The sequence below is a fragment of the Panthera onca genome, chromosome A2 (genome assembly GCF_046562875.1).
Source record: "Panthera onca isolate mPanOnc1 chromosome A2, mPanOnc1 haplotype 2, whole genome shotgun sequence".
Taxonomy (NCBI): domain Eukaryota; kingdom Metazoa; phylum Chordata; class Mammalia; order Carnivora; family Felidae; genus Panthera; species Panthera onca.
The window spans coordinates 16,327,999-16,346,949 of NC_138340.1; the positions used below are offsets into that span (position 1 = coordinate 16,327,999).

The 18,951-nt window shown below is 59.9% G+C and overlaps 2 protein-coding genes across 2 annotated transcripts; one reads left to right on the forward strand and one right to left on the reverse strand.

The window, feature by feature from the left end:
* Nucleotides 1-2,440: 2,440 nt before the first annotated feature.
* TMIE (transmembrane inner ear) lies at nucleotides 2,441-11,224 on the forward strand. Its single transcript, XM_060630844.3, has 4 exons — nucleotides 2,441-2,774; nucleotides 6,301-6,418; nucleotides 9,702-9,851; nucleotides 10,158-11,224. The coding sequence occupies exons 1-4, from the start codon at nucleotides 2,679-2,681 to the stop codon at nucleotides 10,256-10,258; spliced, it is 465 nt and encodes a 154-aa protein (XP_060486827.3). The 5' UTR covers nucleotides 2,441-2,678; the 3' UTR covers nucleotides 10,259-11,224.
* A 1,158-nt stretch (nucleotides 11,225-12,382) lies between these two features.
* PRSS50 (serine protease 50) lies at nucleotides 12,383-17,907 on the reverse strand. The gene is made up of 6 exons (XM_060630845.3): nucleotides 17,416-17,907; nucleotides 17,145-17,336; nucleotides 15,708-15,870; nucleotides 14,385-14,668; nucleotides 13,099-13,265; nucleotides 12,383-12,741 (listed from the first exon to the last, which is right to left on the reverse strand). The coding sequence occupies exons 1-6, from the start codon at nucleotides 17,522-17,524 to the stop codon at nucleotides 12,511-12,513; spliced, it is 1,146 nt and encodes a 381-aa protein (XP_060486828.3). The 5' UTR covers nucleotides 17,525-17,907; the 3' UTR covers nucleotides 12,383-12,510.
* Between the last annotated feature and the right edge of the window lie 1,044 nt (nucleotides 17,908-18,951).

The window sequence follows — 18,951 nt, forward strand, 5'->3', positions numbered from 1 at the left end:
TGGCTCCGTCTGTTGAGCATCCGACTTCCGCTCAGGTCACGATCTCACAGTTGGTGAGTTCGAGCCCCGCATTGGGCTCTGTGCTGACAGCTCAGAGCCTGGAGCCTGCTTTGGATGCTGTGTCTCCCTCTCTCTCTGCCCTTCCCCTGCTCACGCTCTTCTCTCTTTCTCTCAAAAATAAATAAACATGAAAAAATTAAAAAAAAAAAAAAGAAATAGAGAAAGTACTGGACAGGGGACAGAGGCCTGGGTTAGGGGCCACAGACTGAGTTTGAGGCCCCAGTTCCTGTGTGACCTTATGCAGGGCACAACCCCTCTCTGGCCCTCAATTCCTCATAAGTCCACAGAGGAGAGGAAGAAAAGCCTTCGAAGATGGAAAAGGCTTTATCTTCAAGGATGTTTCGCTCACCGTGGTATTTCACCTTTTGGAGAACTGGAAAAAACACCAATGTTTGACAACAGGGAATTGAGACAATACCCACAACAATCACAACGACTAGCATTTCCTGAAGGCTTGTGATGCGCAGGTGCTGTGATACCATAGTTATACCCATTTTACAGATGAGGGATTGAAGCTCAGAGAGGTTCAATCTGAGGTCTGAAAGCTGTCGATATGATCATGCCCCAGGAGTCTTAGTTTTAAGCTTCAGTACCTTTAGAAGTTATAAAGTTTAAAGCTACAAATCTATAGGAAACCTAATTTGAAAGTTTCATTTCTTAAAATTTCTTCGTGCTATTGGGGATAATAACTTCAGTTTTGTTCGGTCAACTTTCGCCGCCTTCAGAGAGCGAAAAAGGAAATTTAAATCATTTTTGCTAGCAGGGAAAGCTAGCAACTCAGCACTCCATAATCCTTAGTTCAATATAATCCTCCTAACAGCCCTTTGATGAAAGTCTTGCCCTCTCCATTCCGTAGACGAGAAGTTCAAAGCAGAGAGGGGTAACAGCTTGCCCACGGCCACTGTCAGGCCCACTAACCTCAGCCCAGTCCAGCCAAGGCCTCTCTGACCCTGTGTCCCAAGGGTGACCTCCCTGGCTGGTCAGTGCGGCTTTCCCTAGCCTGGCCCATGACAGAGGCATGAGGAAGCGGAAGCTTCAGCAAGTCATTTGGGCTTTAATAGAATCCCTGTTTGCCTGGCTAGGGCAAGCCTGGGGAGGATGGGGTGGCCCAGCCCACTGAGACCCCAGACTTTGCCACTTACTGTTGAGGATCCCTCAGGCCAGCTGTCCTTTGCCAGTGGCTTTCTTGTTTCCCTGCCTGCCTGTGATCTCCCACCCCTGTCACCTGTGGGTGTCCATGGCTGGCCCTCTGCTCTCTGCTGTAGCTCTCACCTTGGCCCTTGCCCATCTGCTGCACCTCCAGGCAGGAGCCCTATGAGGATCTGAATCTACAGGGTCCGGAAGGAAGGAAGGAAGGAAGGAAGGAAGGAAGGAAGGAAGGGTGGGAGGAAGGAAGGAAGGAAGGAAGGAAGGAAGGAAGGGAGGGAGGAAGGGAGGGAGGGAGGAAGGAAGGGAAGGAGGGAGGGAGGAAGGGAGGGAGGGAGGGTGGGAGGAAGGAAGGGAGGGAGGGAGGAAGGGAGGAAGGGAGGGAGGAAGGAGAGAGGGAGGAAGGGAGGGAAGAAGGAAGGGAGGGAGGGAGGGGTGGAAGGAGAAGTGAGAGAAAGGATGGACCAGAGGAGTCTCCCCACCCCAGACTTCCTTCTCCTCCTCCTCCTCCTCCTCCTCCTCCTCCTCCTCCTCCTCCTTTTCATCCTCCTCCAAAGCCCTCTGGGTCTCCACAGCTTCTCAGACCCTCCATTGCTCCATCCCTGGGTTGTCAAGGCTCATCCTGGGGTCAGGACCAGAGTACATGTGGGCCAGGCTCAGTGCGAGGCCAGGATCATGGCTCAGACTGGAGTAAGAATTGGGGATCAGACTGGGGCAGAGGCTCAAGGTCGGCCAGAGTCAGAAAATGGTCCTCCAGCCCTTCCAGGGGGAGTCGTCCCAGTCCCGTGGGGCAGCAGGTGCTGGCTTCTTCAGGAACCTTCCATAGCACCCGGAACTAGCAACTCTGACCATACCATCCCCTGGTCCCCATCCCCCACTCTAGCTCTGGTGTCCAGAGTGACCAGAGCCATTTCTGGGCAGGAAGCCAGCCCAGAAAGCCCAGGACATCCCTGAGCGCCTGTCACTATGGCAACCTGCCTGCCATACCGTCCCCCGCCCCCCCACCCCCATCCCCCCCACCAGCCTGGGTCCAGCAGGGTTTTTCAAATTCAGAACGTCAGACTGGGAAGGGCCTCCCAGATCAGCAGATTCTAACTCCTCCCCTTGCCCCAGATGGAGAAACTGAGGCCCAAGTCGGGCAGGGGAGCTGGGGCCTGTTGTTCAAGGACCTGACCCCAGCCTGTCACTCTCACTCCTCTCTGCCCGGCTGGATCGGGTTAGGGGAGGGAGACCCGGACTCGGATCCACCGGGAGGGGGGCGGGCCCTCCATCCGCGGTGATGTGGGGGCGGGCGGCAGGGAACCAGACACCGACGATGAATAAATGATGCCCACTCGCGGCCTGCGACCAGATCGTCACCGCCAGCGCCGGCTGCCTGGCGGGGCAGTCACCGGGCCAACCGCGCCCGGCCCCCCGCGTCGCTGGCTCCCCCCACCTGCGGCCTCGCCCGCCCGGAGCCGCGGGGCGCGAAGATGGCCGGGCAGCGGCGAGGCGTGGGGCCCCTGTGGGCTCTGGGCGGCGTTGCGCTGGGGCTCTGCCTCGCGGGGGTCGCCGGGCAGCTGGTGGAGGTGAGGCGGGCCGACGCGAGGGGCTCGGGGAGGTTGTGGCCGCGTGGCAGAGGGCTGGGGACGCCCTTCTGCCTTGGGAGCTGCCTTTTTCCCTTCCTCCTGCCCTAGGGGACCTGGATTAATGGGGTGACAGCCCTGCCCCGAGGGCTTCCAGGCTCCAGGTGGAGACTCAGCCCCCAATCTTAGGGTCCCTGGTCTAATGGGAGGGCACAGCCCCTGACTTCAGGAACATTAGTCGGGTGGGGGAGACTCACCCTGATCATAAGGATTCCAGGTCTGACTGGGGATACAGCCTTGCTCAGTCGCTGGGGGACACAGCCCTTATCCTCTTGCCTTTGCCCTAATGAGGGCGGGGTGTGGGGGGGTGTAGGGAGAGGCATGATCTTTGGTTTCAGTGACCTCTATCTAGTCTGATAAGGGAGATCTAGTCCCTGATCCTAGGGTCTGCCAGAGGAAAGAGCTTCTGCCTCCAGAGATCCTTCAGGGTCCCCTGACTAATGGGGGAGACATAGCCTTAGGAAGCAGGCGAGGGCTTTCCGAGCTGGAGGGTAGAGGCAGGAAGAGGAGGAGACCCTTTACAGAGCAGCCGTGTGTTGAGTTCAACTCCATGTGGAGCACTTGGCCCTGGAGGGGAGAGGCAGGCAGGCCAGGACCCAGGGACTCACTCAGGGGTCTTACTTGGTCCTGGTGATAATGGAGAGTTGGCAAAGGTCTCTGAGCAGGGGAGAGTTGTGATGGGTCCTGGTGTGGAAGGAGGAGGGTAAGTTGGGAGAGGGCGCATGGCTGAGAGAACTGCGGGGAGCTGCCGTGCCGCCCAGCAAGAGGGAAGGAGGACAGCCGGGGGGGTTCGGGAGCTCAGCTGGGGCCAGGCAGGGCGGGGAAGGCAAGAGTCGGGGCCACCTGCAGCTTCCCTGGCCCCTCCGTACCCCATTCTTGCTGAGCTGAGAAGGGGAGCCAAAGAGGCAGACCAGACCCAGAATTCTGAAACACAAGGCCGGAGGAAGAAGGCCCAAGAGGCAGGGCCAGGGAGGAGTGGGGGTTAGAACCTGTGCAGGCAGAAGCAGAGAGGAGAGGCCAGAGAGACAGAAAGGCAGGAGTCAGCAAGGTGCCCAGGAGAGCCCTCGGGGGCAGGTGCCAGGAGACAGGATGGAGAGGGAGGACAGAGCCTTATCCTGAGGGTCTAAGAAGACACAGCCCTGAACCTGAGGATCCGAGAGACATGAAGACAGAGCCCTATACCTCGATACTAGCCTGTCCCTGCTGCAGACCAGGGGGTGTGATCAAAATGCTGGGCTGGAGTCGGATGTCAGCTCCAGTGTCCCTGTAAGGGGAGCCAGGCTGGCTTGAGCCCCACAGAGTGTACCTGGGCCCCTTAGTGGCTGCCCTGAGGCTTCCAGTGCAGAGCTGAGCTGGCCTGGGTGTGGCAGAAGGCTGAGGGTGGGTGTTGCATCACTTCTGAGCCAAGGACTCTTCCCCTCAGCCCCCAGGAGCACATCTTCTCCCGGCTCATCAAGGAAAATTGCATTTGGAGTCCATCTGCCTGCCATCTGCCTACAGCCTGAGCCCAGGGGACCCAGGGAAGCACCAGAGAGATGGGCAGGGCTGAGTCCACGGTACCGCCCACCACGATCCCTGCAGCCATCATCCTCCATCTGATGGAGGCCGGAGCTCCCAAGCTTTAGAGTTCAGACCCCCCAGCAGTGCCCACCACGAGGAGGTGCCCCACTCTTATGTGTTACCCTCTACCTGAGATCCCTATCAGGGAGAGATTGTAAGCTCAATTCCACCCAGAACAAGGCTGGAACAAGGTGTCAGAAGTGGGCTCTCAGCTTCCCCGGGCTCAGAATCCAAGATCTCTTCTCTGGACCTCAGAGTCTTCCAGCCATATAGCCCAGCCAGGCCAGACACACTGAGCCTTAGGACCCCAGCCCTGACTCTACAGACATATGTCTGACCACACGCTCGTACTCCAACCACACGTGTGCCCTGTACCCACAACTATGTGCCCAAACCCTAAGCGCTCCAACCCACACACATGAGCCCTGAACCCCCAGATGTGCCTGACCCCACACACATGTGTCTGACCCTGCAAACGGATCCAGGCCCCTGGGGTGATGCTGAGGAGGGTTATCTTCTTGTCAATTTTCCCACTCTACTTGGGTAGAGAGAGCTTCCCAGAGAACCTTGGAACCACCCCACGTTTAACTTACAGATGGAGAAACTGAGGCCTAGAGGAAAGATGTCTCCCACCCCAGTTTACCCTGGTTAAGAGAAAAAAGCTGAGGAATCATGTATCAGTCCCAAGCACAGAGATGCCCTGCATTACCTGGGACAGGTTGCTGATCCTCTCTGAGTGTCCCCAAACATGCCGAAGGGTGGTGTTCATTAGATGAGGAATTTGTGGTAGGTGCCAATCCATGCTCATGTACCAGGGGAAAGACTGGACGGATGGTTGAGTTGTGAGTTGCCTTTCCTTCCCAGAGAGCCAGAAAGGACTCCTCAGGTCGGTCCATATTCAGTTAATCAGGAGACAATGAATTCCACAGATGCCCCAGGGTCCTCTCTCCCTCTGAGCACTAACCGCCTCCCCCTCCATCCCTCAGCCAAACTTGGTGACAGAGATAGGGTCATATCCCTCTCGGCCCCTTAGGTCAGGGTCAGGGGTCAGGTCCTGCCTAGAACCACCAGGACAGGGCTATGTCCCCCAGGGCAGGGCCTTGTTCCCCTAGACCCCCAGGGCAGGGCTGTGTCCCCTTAGTACCCCAGGGCAGGGCCGTGTCCCCTAGACCCCCAGGGCAGGGCCGTGTCCCTAGACACCCAGGGCAGGGCTGTGTCCCACTGGGAAGGTGGGAGGTGGCCTGCTAAGCTCTGCACAGGCTTGTTTCAGTCATGCTTATAGCTTTCGGCCTCTAGGTGTCGCTGCCTCATTGCAGACAATTTATCTGGTCCTGTCCCAGGAGACTCTGGCCTATCCTTCTGGTCAGAAGAGGTGACTCTGGCAGGATAGGTGACTGTTGAGGTCACCTGGTGGGCGTCCTGGCCAGACAGCCGAGCCACGGGCCCTGAGTCCAGCTCCACAACCCACCCCACACCGAGGGTGCTTGAGAGCAAAGTCCCCCAGGGCAGCACAGGCCTTGCCTTGTCTCTGGCCTTGGTCCTGAGACCCCATCTGCCTGCGGGGGCCCAGGACTGGAGCAGGAGGAGACCAGCAGGCTGCCGAAGGGGCCTTGAACCTCATTGGGACAAGCCATCCACCTTTGCCCCTTCAGGCCTTGGTGTCCTCAAGCATCCCAAGTACCCTTGTACCCCAGGTCCCTGGCTCCATGGTTCTGGAGCTGCTTTCTTCCCTTGCTCTAAATCCGGAACTTCCCAAGGTCTAGGACGTTGACTGTGAATGTCTAAGACTCTAGATTCTAGGAGATTCCGAAACACTTGGGCTGAGTCCTTGCTGAAACCTGGGCCTCTCTCAGCCCAGCCCCAGCCCCCGGCCTCTGCCTGGCTCATTCTTCTCTCTCCTGACCTGCAGCCCAGCACAGCCCCGCCCAAGCCCAAGCCTCCCCCATTGACCAAGGAGACCGTGGTGTTCTGGGACATGCGCCTCTGGCACGTAGTGGGCATCTTCTCGCTCTTCGTGTTGTCCATCAGTGAGTAGCTGCTCCCCGCCCTCTCCCACCCCACTCCACCCCCTGCACCCCCCCCCCCCGGCACCACCCCCAGGGGCTCAGAGCAGCAATTCCGGGCAGTACAAGCAGGCCAGTCGCCCGCAGGAGGCCCACTGTGGTTTCTGGCACCTCCTGATCTACACAAAGTCCCTGTGGAGGGCTGACAGGCTGGTGGTGACCTGAAGTATTCTGCCCAACTGGGACACAGCCACATGGCAATTACGGTAATTACAGGGGACTCCACTGAACCAGGATGAGGACGTGTCATTTTTCCCTATCGCTGGCCTCCTGATGCTTCTCCTGCAGTTTGGCCAGGCTTAAAGGGCCCACACCCAGAAGCCCCAGCAAGGCCATCCTTGGCCGCAGCCCAGCCTGGAGGCTCCCCAGACACCCGGCAGATGTGGCTCCCAGGCTGCAAACCCTGCCTTGTCAGATCCCGTCCCCCTGGAACGACTCGCACCCACCTCCATTAAGAGCAAGGGACCCCTTCCTCTCCTGGGACTGAGTTGCTTGACTCCAGCTCGCAACAGAGATGGGCTTGGCGTGCCCCCTTCGGCCCTTCCAGAGCAGGGGTCTGGAGTTGGAGAAAGAGGGCAGAGAAATGTCGGTGGATAGGGAGACCACCAGGGTGCAAAGCAGAGTCTGACGAAGGTTCCTACACGTCAGAGGTTTGGGGGAGATGCGGGCAACGAAGGGACAGAAAACCCCCTCGCCCTGCACAAGCTTCACAGAGGAGGGTCCTCTCCACTGCGGATGCGTGCGGGGACGCATGCGGTTTGGCTGGGTAGGCTGCCCCCCCAAGAATTCCAGGCAGAGGGCATGGTGCGGGCAGAGCAGAGACGGAATGGCCTCCACACAAGGTCTCAGGTGACCCCTAGAGGACTTTTACTGCGTGCCCCCCAGGTCAGATAAGTTCGAGCTGGAGCTGGCTCAGGATGAGGTCCCCTGGAGGGCAGCGCCACAGCAGAGGGCCCACCCAGATGTGAGGACTCCGAGGGAGACAGGGACATCTGATTTGCATCTGTTTCTCCTGGCACCAGAAAGGCCCTCCTTGTGGGAAAGTCTCCACGCACACCCCCACCACCATTTCTTCATGACTGGGGTGGGAGCAGGATCTGACCAAGGGGCTACATTTCATTCCTAGCCAAGGTGAGAATCAGTCAGGCGTCTCTCTGGAGGCCCTACTGACACCGTTGTGGTTACAGCCCCAGCCCAGGTGCTCAGAGAGGAAACCGTGCCCCCCAACCCGCAGCACCAAGAGCATCTGCCCATAAGGAGCAGTGCAGGGTGCGTGTCCAGGGAGCAGCTCCGGGGCACTCCACGGAGCAGGGGTGAAGGCACTGAGGGGCCTCTAAACACAGAACGGCCTCTCCAGACTCTGCTGGGCCCCGGACAGTGGAGGTGCCCAGGGCCACACAAGAAAGTTGCAGTGACAGACCCGAAGAGGGGCTTGGACATGAAGCACACACACCAGCCCCTACTCCTCACCCTGCTTCCTAGGAAAGAGGAAGGGAGAGGAAGGGAGAGTCCCAAAGTCTTCTGAGCAGCAGGGCACCACTTGTTACCTTCCATGCAAGGCTCCATGCAGGGCCCTGGGGAGTAGGGATGGCATCTCCTGGAGAGGAAACCTCTTTCCTGCTTTCCCGGCTGCTTGGGCCCAGAACCTCGTGCAGAGGGGCTGGGGTTGGGTGGGGGTGCCTCTGGAGGTCCTTCCAGCCTGGGGACTCACATTCCAAGCCCCTGCCTGGGCCCTGGGACTCGATCCAAAACGCGTTGTTTTTTTCCCTTCGTTGAAGAGAAGTGACTGGGCCAGGCTGGGTGGGGCAGGCAAGGGGCGGTGTGTGGGCCCTGCTCCAGCTGCCAATGGCTGAGCTCCCTGCAAAGCTGAGGCCTCATAGAGCCTGGGACCAGCCTCTGTGGAGAACCTGAGTAAGCACGGTCAGAGGACGTGCCTGGTGGGGTGGCTGGAAGAGACCGCCCAAGCCGGTGGTAGGACTAGGGCCATAGGCCTACACACAAGGGTCTGGAGAAGACCAGAACCCAGCTCTCCGGATAAGAAAGGTTTGCCATTTACCCCTGGACAGCAAGGTACAGACCTACTGCTGGGGCCTCGTGCAGCCCCCCAGAGTGCCCGGATGCTGTTAGCTCCCCCTACCCACCCATTCGGGAGTCCAGTTCTGTCCTGAGCAGCAAAGGCTTTGAGGCCATCTCATGCACGCATGCATTCCTTCCTTCCTTCCTTGTTTTTCATTCTGTGAACCTGGGGGAGACTTAGCGGGGCCACGATATTTGGCTGAAAGAGTCACACCAGTTGACTCCAAAGGGTGCTCCAGCCCCGGCTACACTGGTCTGATGCATCTTCCCTAAAATAGGCCTGGCTTGTCCCGCTTGGCCGTCCTGCCCCCAGGAGTCTGCCAGGAAGTTATGTCTTGTCATCTGATTTATAATAGGAAGCAGCCCCGTCCCCTCCCCTGAGGCTGGGGCCAAGGTGGTCAGACTGTGGGGCCTTAGAAAAATAAACTCAGTCCAGCCGGGCCCTGGCAGCCCAGCACTGCCCTGCCCATCACTAGACAGTCCAGCTTCGTTCCCTGGCCCAGCTCGCGTGGGCACAGCTGCCCTGAGCCGGAAAACCGCTCCTGGAATAACTGTGGGAGGTGAACGCCCCAGGGCAGGGTCTGTGCCCTCTCGTGGGCTCTCGTGGGCTCTCACGGCCAGGAGGACCTCAGGCTTGTCCTCAGGGGGGTTGAGGAGGACACAGCTACGTCCTCCAGTGTCTGAGGTCCTCTCAGGAGCCTGGGGAGGAAAACCTAGGAATTACTAGGAGCCGAGAGACCCGGGTGGGAACACAGGACAGCCTCCAGGTAGCTGTAGCGTGAGTCACCGTGCAGTCCTCTGCCCTGCCCTCCAGGGGCCTCAATCGAGTCAGAAACTGAGACCAATGACACGAGTTAGGGTCCAGGGCAAAACGAAAGTATGAGACCCCTTGCTCACAAATTGCTAAGAACATTGACGGCAGAGCATTAAGCCAAGCGCGAGGCCCTTCCAAGAGCGGGCCCCCGTGTGAAGCCAGTCCTGCTCTGGAAATTGCTGAGCTGACCTCGGAAATCCCAGAGCCCACAGGGGTTCTGTCCAAACGCAGAGCCTTCTGCCAGAGTCTCTTGGGTGAGACACATTTAGGTAGATGAAGGCAGGTCTGCAATGTGGGCACCATTCCTGGGGCGTCTGAGCTCCAGCCTCGGCCAGGCCTGCTCTGTCGTCCCTACAGTTATCACTCTGTGCTGTGTCTTCAACTGCCGCGTGCCACGGACCCGGAAGGAGATCGAAGCCCGGTACCTGCAGCGAAAGGCAGCCAAGATGTACACGGACAAACTGGAGACTGTGCCGCCCCTCAACGAGCTCACAGAAATCCCCGGAGGTGAGCAGACCAGGGAGGGGCCCCCAGCCGCACCACCGCCTGTCCCTGCCGAGCCAGCCAGACCCTCAGTCCTGCCACCAAGAGTGGCCCTGCTCCCTGCCTCTGCCCCAAACCTGTCCCTGGAGACCAGAGCACAGAAATGGGCCCGAGTGAGAGAGACCCAGAGGCAAGTTACACCCGGAGCTCTTCTGCAGGCAGGAGAAGTTCGGTAGGAAGGAAGAAGTGAAGGGCTGGATGTGGGAGGCTCTGGTGGGGGCCCTAGGACCCTGCCTCACTCCCGCTACCTGCCTTTCCTCTACCCCACAGAGGATAAGAAGAAGAAGAAGAAGGATAGCGTGGACACAGTGGCCATCAAGGTAGAGGAGGATGAAAAGAATGAGGCCAAGAAGAAGAAAGGAGAAAAATGAGAAGGGCTTCCTGGAGGTGGCAGCTGGGGCTGGATAGCCCTGGGGCTCAAGTCCAGGCCAGGCTCCAGGCATCTCGGACTCCAAGCTCACACATGGACCACAGAGGTTGCAGAACACCCTCTTCTCAGCTCCGACGGGGTGGCTGAGGCCCCATCGCTACGGCCTGTCAGGGGCAGAGACAGGACTGCCTCAGGTGTCCTGCCTCCCGGCATGGACTCAGCTCCTGTCGCCTCACCCATGTGGCTGTTCAGCCAACGTGGTCTCTGGCCACTGTTGCCCTGCAGATCCAGATCACACCCACCCGGACGTGCCTCTGTCCCTTCCGTCAGGAACAGCAGTGGCTCTACAGGGTTGACGGGAAGCAGTTTCCTCTCTCCGAAGGGGATGGCCAAACTGGATGGGCTGCAGTGTGAGGCCATGCCCAGAACAGCCACAAGGAGGCAGAGGGTGTCTGGGGGAAGCTTCAGCTCTCAGACCTGGCTAGACAGCAGCCCTGGTGGCCAGAAAACTGTTCTAGGCCCCGTGGGGGTGCTGGCCGGGATGGTGAACAGAGAGACCCAGAAACAGGGGCTCCAGCCCAGCAGATACCCTGTGCCAAGCAACTGCAATGGAGTGGAGGCTGCTGGGGGCCTGAGCGGAAGGCCTGGGGGCTCAGGGCTGGGAGCTGCAGGGCTGGGTCAGGGGTGCAGAAGGCTGAGACCAGTAGGCCAAAGGGAGAGGGGAAGAAAGCTGGTACTTGGGCCCCATCTTGGGGATCCAGGGAGTCAAGATGTCAAGTCACCTAGAGACTGAATCTTTGGGGACAGGACACTCAGAGGGGTTTCCAGATGACAGCGAACCTCCGCTGAGGCGCTCAGGTCTGAGCCTGGAAACCAGAGGCTCCTGAGCTGGGGAAGCTGCTGGAAAATCTCTCGCTGCCTCGGCAGCCTGCAGACACTTGTAAATAAAGCTGAGTGCCTTCTCGTACCCGAGTGACCTGAGATGACCCCTCAGGACGCCCTATCCCTGAAGCATTTATGTGGAGGGTGACATGGCAGTGACGGGTGGCACGGGCCAAGCTGAAGCTCCCTCCCCTGACTATTCTCCCAGCCTGAGTTAGGATGAGCTGGAGGGAGAGGTGGCGGCCGAGAGGCAGAGGGACAGCCGCAGCCTGCTGGGCATTAAAACGGGGGAGGAAGCCGCCCGTTCTCCGCTCCCCTCCCCTCCACTTTGTGGCTTTCAGTAGGCCTTCCGTGGCCTGAGCCTTGTGCTGGGGACACGGAGGAGTCAAATCTGGATTCTGACCTACAGCTGGATCACTGTTCTACAAGAAGACACGAGTCTACAGGTAGACACGAGTCACGGAGCAGCGAGGGGGCAGAGAAATTGCAGAGGACCTGCTGTGGGCACTGAGAGCTCAGTCCGCCAGGCAGGAACCCTGACTCTGCCCTCAGGGTCCAGCCTTACGGGCTTCTCATACAGCAGGTTCAGGTTGTGGCAAAGGTCATTAGACCCATACAGGCCAGGACCCTCCTGTGTGGCCCAGGCAACAGAGGCCCAGAGGAGCAGGGGCCACTTGAAGTCAAACAGAGAACCAGCTGGTAAAGCCTCGGGGGTCCAGGCCTGAGCTCCATCTGCCCTGCCAGCTGCTCCCTGGCCTCTGCCCCGGGGCCTCCGCTGCTCTTTTATGGACAGGCATGGCTGCTGGCAGATAACGTCTGGTCCCAGTGGGCACCTGCTCCAGTCTCTAGGCAGGGGGCAGGGCTGGACAATCAGAGTTCACTACGGTGCTTCAGGGCAATGACAGGGTGTGTTCCAGCCACCAAAGTCAAGGAAAGTATCACAGAAAAGAACACACTCGCCTGCGGGGCCCAGACAGAGCTGCACCTTTACCCCAGCCTCACTCTGCGTCCTGGCAGCCCAGCTTGAGCCCGGACAGAACATTCTAGGCCATCCATCACCCCAGTATCGTCCCTATACACTCCCACCTTCTGCGAGAGCCACCCCAAACCTAGAGATGGAGGCAGACCCGGGGAGGGGGTGGGGGGCTCTGCGCTTTTCAATAGAGACGGTCTGGAGTCCCCCCATCAAACCCCCGTCTGGCTTGCTCACCTCCCACTCGAGCGCACCCAGGAAGGAGGAGGCTTGTGGAAGAAAAGTGTTTAATTGAGCACCTCATCTCTGCCCCACTTTGCGGGGCTGGGAGAGCTACACCTGCAGCATTCTGGGCTCAGAGGGGGAGGACGGCACCCCCCGGGGACGGCACGAGGGTGTCAGAGGGCAACAAGGAGGCTGAGGGGCAGCGCTAGCACCAGGAGCAGGGCCCTGGACGGGGCTGGCAGGGCCTGCCCATTGACGTGTTCCCAGATCCAGTGACGGTAGGAGGTGACCTGTAGGTAGATGGGCGGGGCCTTGCTCTTTTCGCAACCTGGGCCCCAGCTCACCAGTCCCACCAGGTACCACGTGGTGTCCAGAGGACAGACCAGGGGCTCACCGCTTCTCTCCTGTGGGGAGGGGTGGTGGAACGAAAAGGGTCAGGGGGGCCAGGTGTGGCTGGAGGGAGACCTGCCCCAGCTCAAGGACAAGCAGGGACCTCACAGCACATCTCTCCCACAGCCCCCCATCACCCTGCCCAGGGGGTGCCCTCGAGATCCAGACTCAGGAGACCCTCCCTCAGAGGGGTTCATCTCCCCTCTCTCATGCCAGGTCCCGACCCCCCGTCTTCCCACTGCCCCCCCTTCTCTCTCACCCCTCCCTCCGTGCTCCTGTCCCTTCCCCTTCCAGCCCCGCTGCCCTGCACCCCAGCACCCCTCCTGGCCGTGCACCCTTGGAGGTGAGGGAGCACGAAGAGGAGCACTCACATAGCAGAAGTGTTCCCTGTCGGAGTCCTCGGCACAAACCATCTGGGAGTCCACGATCTGGACCATAGAGGGGACTTTGGAAAACTTGTGGTAGAACTGGTTGCATTTTTTGTTGTTCAGGATGGTGACTTCCTTCTCCTGAATGGTCCGGAACTGGGGCCACATGCCTGTGGGGCAGGCCCCCCACAGCTCAGGCTTGGTGCTCTCACTGCTGCAAGCCTGGCGGCCCTCCTCCCTGCTCCTGGCCGCTCCTCCAACCTCTCAAACGGCCCCCCATGGACAGCTTGGAACAGGCTGCCCTCAGTCTGTCCTTGCTGGGTCTGCTCTCACCCCTACAGAGTCTAGTCCACGGGGTCCGTTCCTGCCTCAGCAGCTTGGCTTCTGACCCTTCTGCTCCCAAGGCCTGCCCGGCCCCACTCCGGTCCAACTCCCTGCTTTGCTCAAGCCCTCCCCAAAGGCCTCTTCTGCCCTCACTAGCCCAGACCCCCCTCTGTGGGCCCCAGGCACTGTGTGCTTCTCTCTCTCCTCCTCCTCCCCCTCCTCCCTCTCACCAGTGTGTCTTTGTCTCTAGCCAGGAGCCCCTGGGGGACAGACTTCCAACCATCCCCAGCCGTTCCCCAGACAGGCCACGGCAGGAAAGACAAACAGCCACAGCCACCCCCACCCCCAGGGTGGAGCTGCTCTTTTTAGGCAAGTTGGCTCGGTGAAGCCACAGGCAAGAGCACCTCTCTTGTGAAAAAGAGGAGCTCCCTAAATGGACTGGGCACTCGTCAGACTCCTAAAGAAATGCCCCCTGGGGGGGCCTGGGACGACAGCCTGCTCTTCGGGCCTTGCTCCATCCCTTGGGGTGACAAAGGGATTGAGGCCCACTGGGGGCAGGAGGCAGCCACACGTGGATTCTGAGTGACTCCCAGCCTTTGGGTGCGGACTGCCCTTAACCAACCATGTGAGGCGTCGGGGGATCTTTTTACAGAACCTCGTTCATGGCACTTCAAGACGTCCTGCTTCAAGTCCTGATGTCCTACGACTGCGTGCAGTCAGCAAGATATTACTCTCCACTCCCTCTGCCTTCAAGGAAGTCCTGTTTACATGCCCCGGCCTGGGGCGGGGGGTTCATGGGCACTCTGGGGCCTCTAAGGCCTGAACGGCTACAGCGCACTCACTGCCGAGACCCCCAAGGGGGAGGAGATGAGAGCCGGACAAGAAGATGTCTCAGACTCGGGCCTGCACCTGGGTCCTCTCCCACACGCTCCCCACCCAAGCAGTCTGGGGAGGCTCTGACTCACCATCAACCCTGGGGAGTCCCCAGCCTGTCACAGTGCAGACAGAGTGATCCTTCACCTGGAAGTCCAAGTTAGGCAGGCAGATGGGCCAGACGTACGTGTTGTACTTGAGTGCCCATGCAAGCTTGACAAGGGCAATGTTGTTGGCCTGGCCCACCCAGGACCAGTACCGATGAGACTGGTACCTCTCGTTCACGATGACCTGGAGTGCCGGCACGTCGGCGGTAGTCTGAGATATCTGGTCAATCCTTGGGCTCCCCGCCCGCACTGAATAGATAAAATCATTCCTGGGAGAACCACGACGGGGGTCTGTCATCAGCTCCAGGCACCCCACCCCCGCCCCCACCCCCCTGTTGTACTCTGAGCAAACCCAGGCAGGCCACCCACCTGCTTCAAGCCCCCCAGGCCTTTCTCTCACGACAGATGTGGACAGGGCCCTGCGCACAGACCGTGTGGTCCAGCTTTCACAACAACCCTTGACTTTGTGGAGAGGAAAACCGAGGCTCAGAGGAGCCCAGCAAACAGCTCAAGGCTACACAGTTAGGAAGTGGCAGAGCTGGGATGTGGACCATTTTTCTCTGGTTCCAAACTCTGGACTCTCTGTCTGGCAGCCCGTGCTGGGCCCTGGAAGTGACAGGGGCCCAACACACTCAATCAAGGCAAGCATCCGCGGCCTCGCCCTCCAGCCTCCTTTCCCGGCATGCCCCTGAAGTCTCCACCTCGGCCTTCAGGCGTGGAGCATGCTTTTCCGTGGTCAGCCCTCGAAGCCAGCATGGATGTTGCATCCGGGCTGCTGCCTTGGCCCCCTGGAACATGTGCAGCCCCCTCTCTTGTCCCCACACTGCCCAGACTCCCCTGTCTTCTCATCTGTGTTCTCTGGCACCCCAAGAAGAGTGATGTGTCCCCTCCCTGCCCCCAGCACCCAGGCCGGGGCCTGGCTCCAGAGGAACGTCAAAGGCTTTGAGTCGAACAGAGGGAGGAATGAGTAAGTAAAGCAAAGGGTGTGAAACAAAAGAATTGGGAGCTCCTTTCTGTGGACAGGAGGAAGGAGGCCTGCCCTCTGGCTTCCAAGCCCCCCCCCCGTCCTATCTGTGGCATGAAGGCTCAGGACTGGGGAGCCAGGTGAGGGGAGCAAGCACCCGGCTTGAACCCAGAAGGAATCTGCAGGACTCAGCCTCCACCTGCTAAGAGCTGAAGTGGGACTGAGGCTGGGCCCGTGGGGTTCTGAAGAGGCCACAGTTGCTGCCGAGGGACCAGCTGCCAGGAATGACTGGGCCCCAGTGGCTCCAGACGCCTTTCTACCCACCAACCTAGGTCCCGACTCACCGGATCAGGCAGTGGGCCACGGTCAGCACCCACTGGGAGGCAATGAGGGTGCCTGCACAGATATGTGTGCCATTGGCCCGCACACTGACCATCCACGGCCACCGTCGAGCCATGGCCTCTGGGTCCCTGAGGGTGGGGTCTTCCTCGAAGGAGGAGCCGCAGGCTGAGGAGGAAGGTGAGAGTTTGATGCAGGATGGGACCTTCCAGCCCCATCGCAAGTCGCCTTCCCACCCCTCCCTTCAGCCCGATTTCCCGCCTCTCGGGCTGCTGGCCCACGCTCATGCGGTGGTTCTCTTTCCCCACTGGTCACCCTGTTATGATGCTGTCCACGTGAGGACTGAGGTCTGCAGTCTCCAAAGGGCCTCAGTGCTCCCCAAGCAATCCCCCTCTCTGGTCCCAGGCCCCAGGGCATTCCCAGCCACCAGCCTGGTGCAGCACTGGCCCCTTTGTCCTGGCCGACAAGCCCCTGAGCTCTGGCCAGAACCTCCAGAAACTCATCCATGTTTCCATCTGGCGCCCCCTACTTTGGCCAAGGCAGACCCCTCTCCCTCCTCTGGGAACCCCTCCTGTGACTCAGTGAGGAAAACAAACCAGACGACCCAAGAGAAAAAGGAGCCACGTGCATGAACAGACACATCCCGAGGAGGGAACCCCAGCAGCCAGCCAACACAGAAGCTGTTCAGCCCTGTGAGTCCTCAGGGAAACGCCGACTTGCATCACAGTGAGGTTCCGCTCCACCCCACCTGCCAGGCCAACTCCAGGGTCCCTGACACCATGTATTGGTGAGGATTACCGCCCCGGACCGCTCACTCCCCGCTGGAGCGAGTGTCAGCGCGTGCAGCCACTTTGGAAAAAGTTTTCAAACTGAAGACGCACATCTCCGACCTCACAGCAGCCCCCCTCCAGGGTTTTTCCAGGGAGATTCGTGGATTGTGAGATGAGGGTGCATGGGCCAGGACCAGCGTTTGCCAAGGCTAACATAGGAGAGGGGAGGTCTGCACGCACTGGGTCCTGTGTGAGAGCCTTTCTGTGGCAGCTAAACTGTGCGCAGGGAGTTCCAGGATAAGGAGTGATTCCGCGGGTCTCTGTTCAACATGCTGGAGAGCCACTGCTGCAAGGCTCCCACCCCAAGGCTCCCTGAAACCTATCCTGGAGATCCCCTAAGTCCTTGGCTGGAAGCCTGGGTCAGTTCAGGGACGTAGGGACATGCAGCCCGCCGCAGGCTCCGCCAACTTTCCTGGCCTCCTACCTCACCAGGATGGGGGCCCGGCCCACGGTAGATGCTCAATGAACCCTTGGAAAAGGAACGTCTCTTCCCACTCCTCCCTGCCCCTTCCTCCTCCGCGCCCTCCGTCCCTATGGGTCAGAGGTCCTCAAGACTGCCCCGCACCCTCCTCCCCCCCCCGCCCCCCCCCCCCGGGAGTCCATGGTACTCACTGGGAAATAAGCTGATGCCTTCTTTAGAAACAGGGCTGGTCTGGAGGGTCAAGGGCGGCGACAGGACGGTGGGGGCCTGGCGAGGAAGGCGAGGCCCGCCTGAGGGGCAGGTGGCAGTGGGTGCACAGGGGACGCCAGGGGCGGCCAGAGCAGGCTTGGAGGGTGTCCCGGGAGTCTGGTCCGCCAGGCGGCCTGCGGAAGGACGCAGAGGGGTCAGACGAGGCCCGGGGAGGGCCCGGGGGAGGGGGGCGGGGAGCGGGACGGGGCTCACCAGCGGGCCTCAGCAGCAGCAGCACCAGCAGCAGCAGCAGCACAACGGCAGAGGCCCTGCGGCCCTGGGGGCCCTGCCTGCGGGCCCGCGTCCTGCACTGAGGCTCCATGGGGAGTAGCCGCTTCTGCGCCGCGGTGCTCCTCTCGCGACGGCGCCCCCAGTCGGCATCCCGCGCAGGCGTCTGCTGCGTGGGGAATGAGGGCGCCCCCCAGTGGCCACCCGCGGTGGCGCTCCCCGTGTCCGCCCGGCCCGCGGGCGCCCCCTACTGATTGGCCTCCCTTCCACCCGCACTGTGTCAGGGCCCCAGGGCGCGGGCTGCCTCTGGCGCCCCGGGGCCGCGCGCTTTCTGGACTCCCTCGGGCTACCCGCAGCCAGTTCCTGCACCTCCTCCCTCCTGCAGCCCACTTGCCCTGCTGGGGCCTGCTTCCACCCTTCCACTGGTGACATGAGACCCGGCCCCTGGGGCTGGCCTCCAGGGTCTTCAAGTGACCCGCCTGCCCCTTAGCCTGCTGACTACTGTAGGGCTTTGCCCCCGGGGCACTGCAATTGATCAGATGGAAAGGTTTTCAGGAATGATTTTTTGAAGATTAAAATTTTAAGCAGCGACCCCCCCCCCCCCCCCCCCCGACCATTCAGCAAATGCTCTTCTCTTATAGATCCATCCACTTCGGAAAGACGGCTAAGGAGGTAGGTGAGGTTTCTCCTCAGAGGAAGAGTGATGGTAACCAGCAGAGCCTCTGGGAGCAGAAAGCCACTTGAAGGTGGGTTGGAATTTGGGGAACATTTTTTTTTTTTTAATTTTTTTTTTAACGTTTATTTATTTTTGAGACAGAGAGAGACAGAGCATGAACAAGGGAGGGGCAGAGAGAGAGGGAGACACAGAATCTGAAACAGGCTCCAGGCTCTGAGCTGTCAGCACAGAGCCCGATGCGGGGCTCGAACTCACTGGACCGTGAGATCATGACCTGAGCCGAAGTCGGACGCCCAACCGACCAAGCCACCCAGGCGCCCCTGGGGAACATTTTGATGGCTCTGTGACACAGACAGATAACACAATTAAAAAGTGTCGTGATGAAATCCTATGGGGGGCTTAAAACTGTTGGGAAATTCTAGGTGACAGTGAAAGCAAGTCAGGACATTCTAACTTTTGCCAGGACCCGCTGTCTTGGGTGACACTCAGGCTGCCCGTTCAGTGCCCCAATCTCTGCGAAGACAGCAAATCACACCCGCTACGCTTTTGGAGCCCAAAGGGCAAGGGCTCTGAACCTGAGGCCCACCGGGTCTGAGCTGACCCCACGCCTACCTCCGCACGGAGGCAGGGCTCTGGCTCCCTGGGGCGTTGATGGAGGTCACTGAGGCGGCTTGGGAGCTCAGGGCACAGTCACCTCACACGATTCATCCCAGCAAGTACTCTGCCTTACCCCCCACCCAACCCCCCTCCCCCCGTCACCATCCACCTCTGCCAGGGAGGGAGGAGGAACCTGTCAGCTTCTGTAGACCCTTAGGGGGATCTGAAGGGTTGGGAGAGGCTCACAG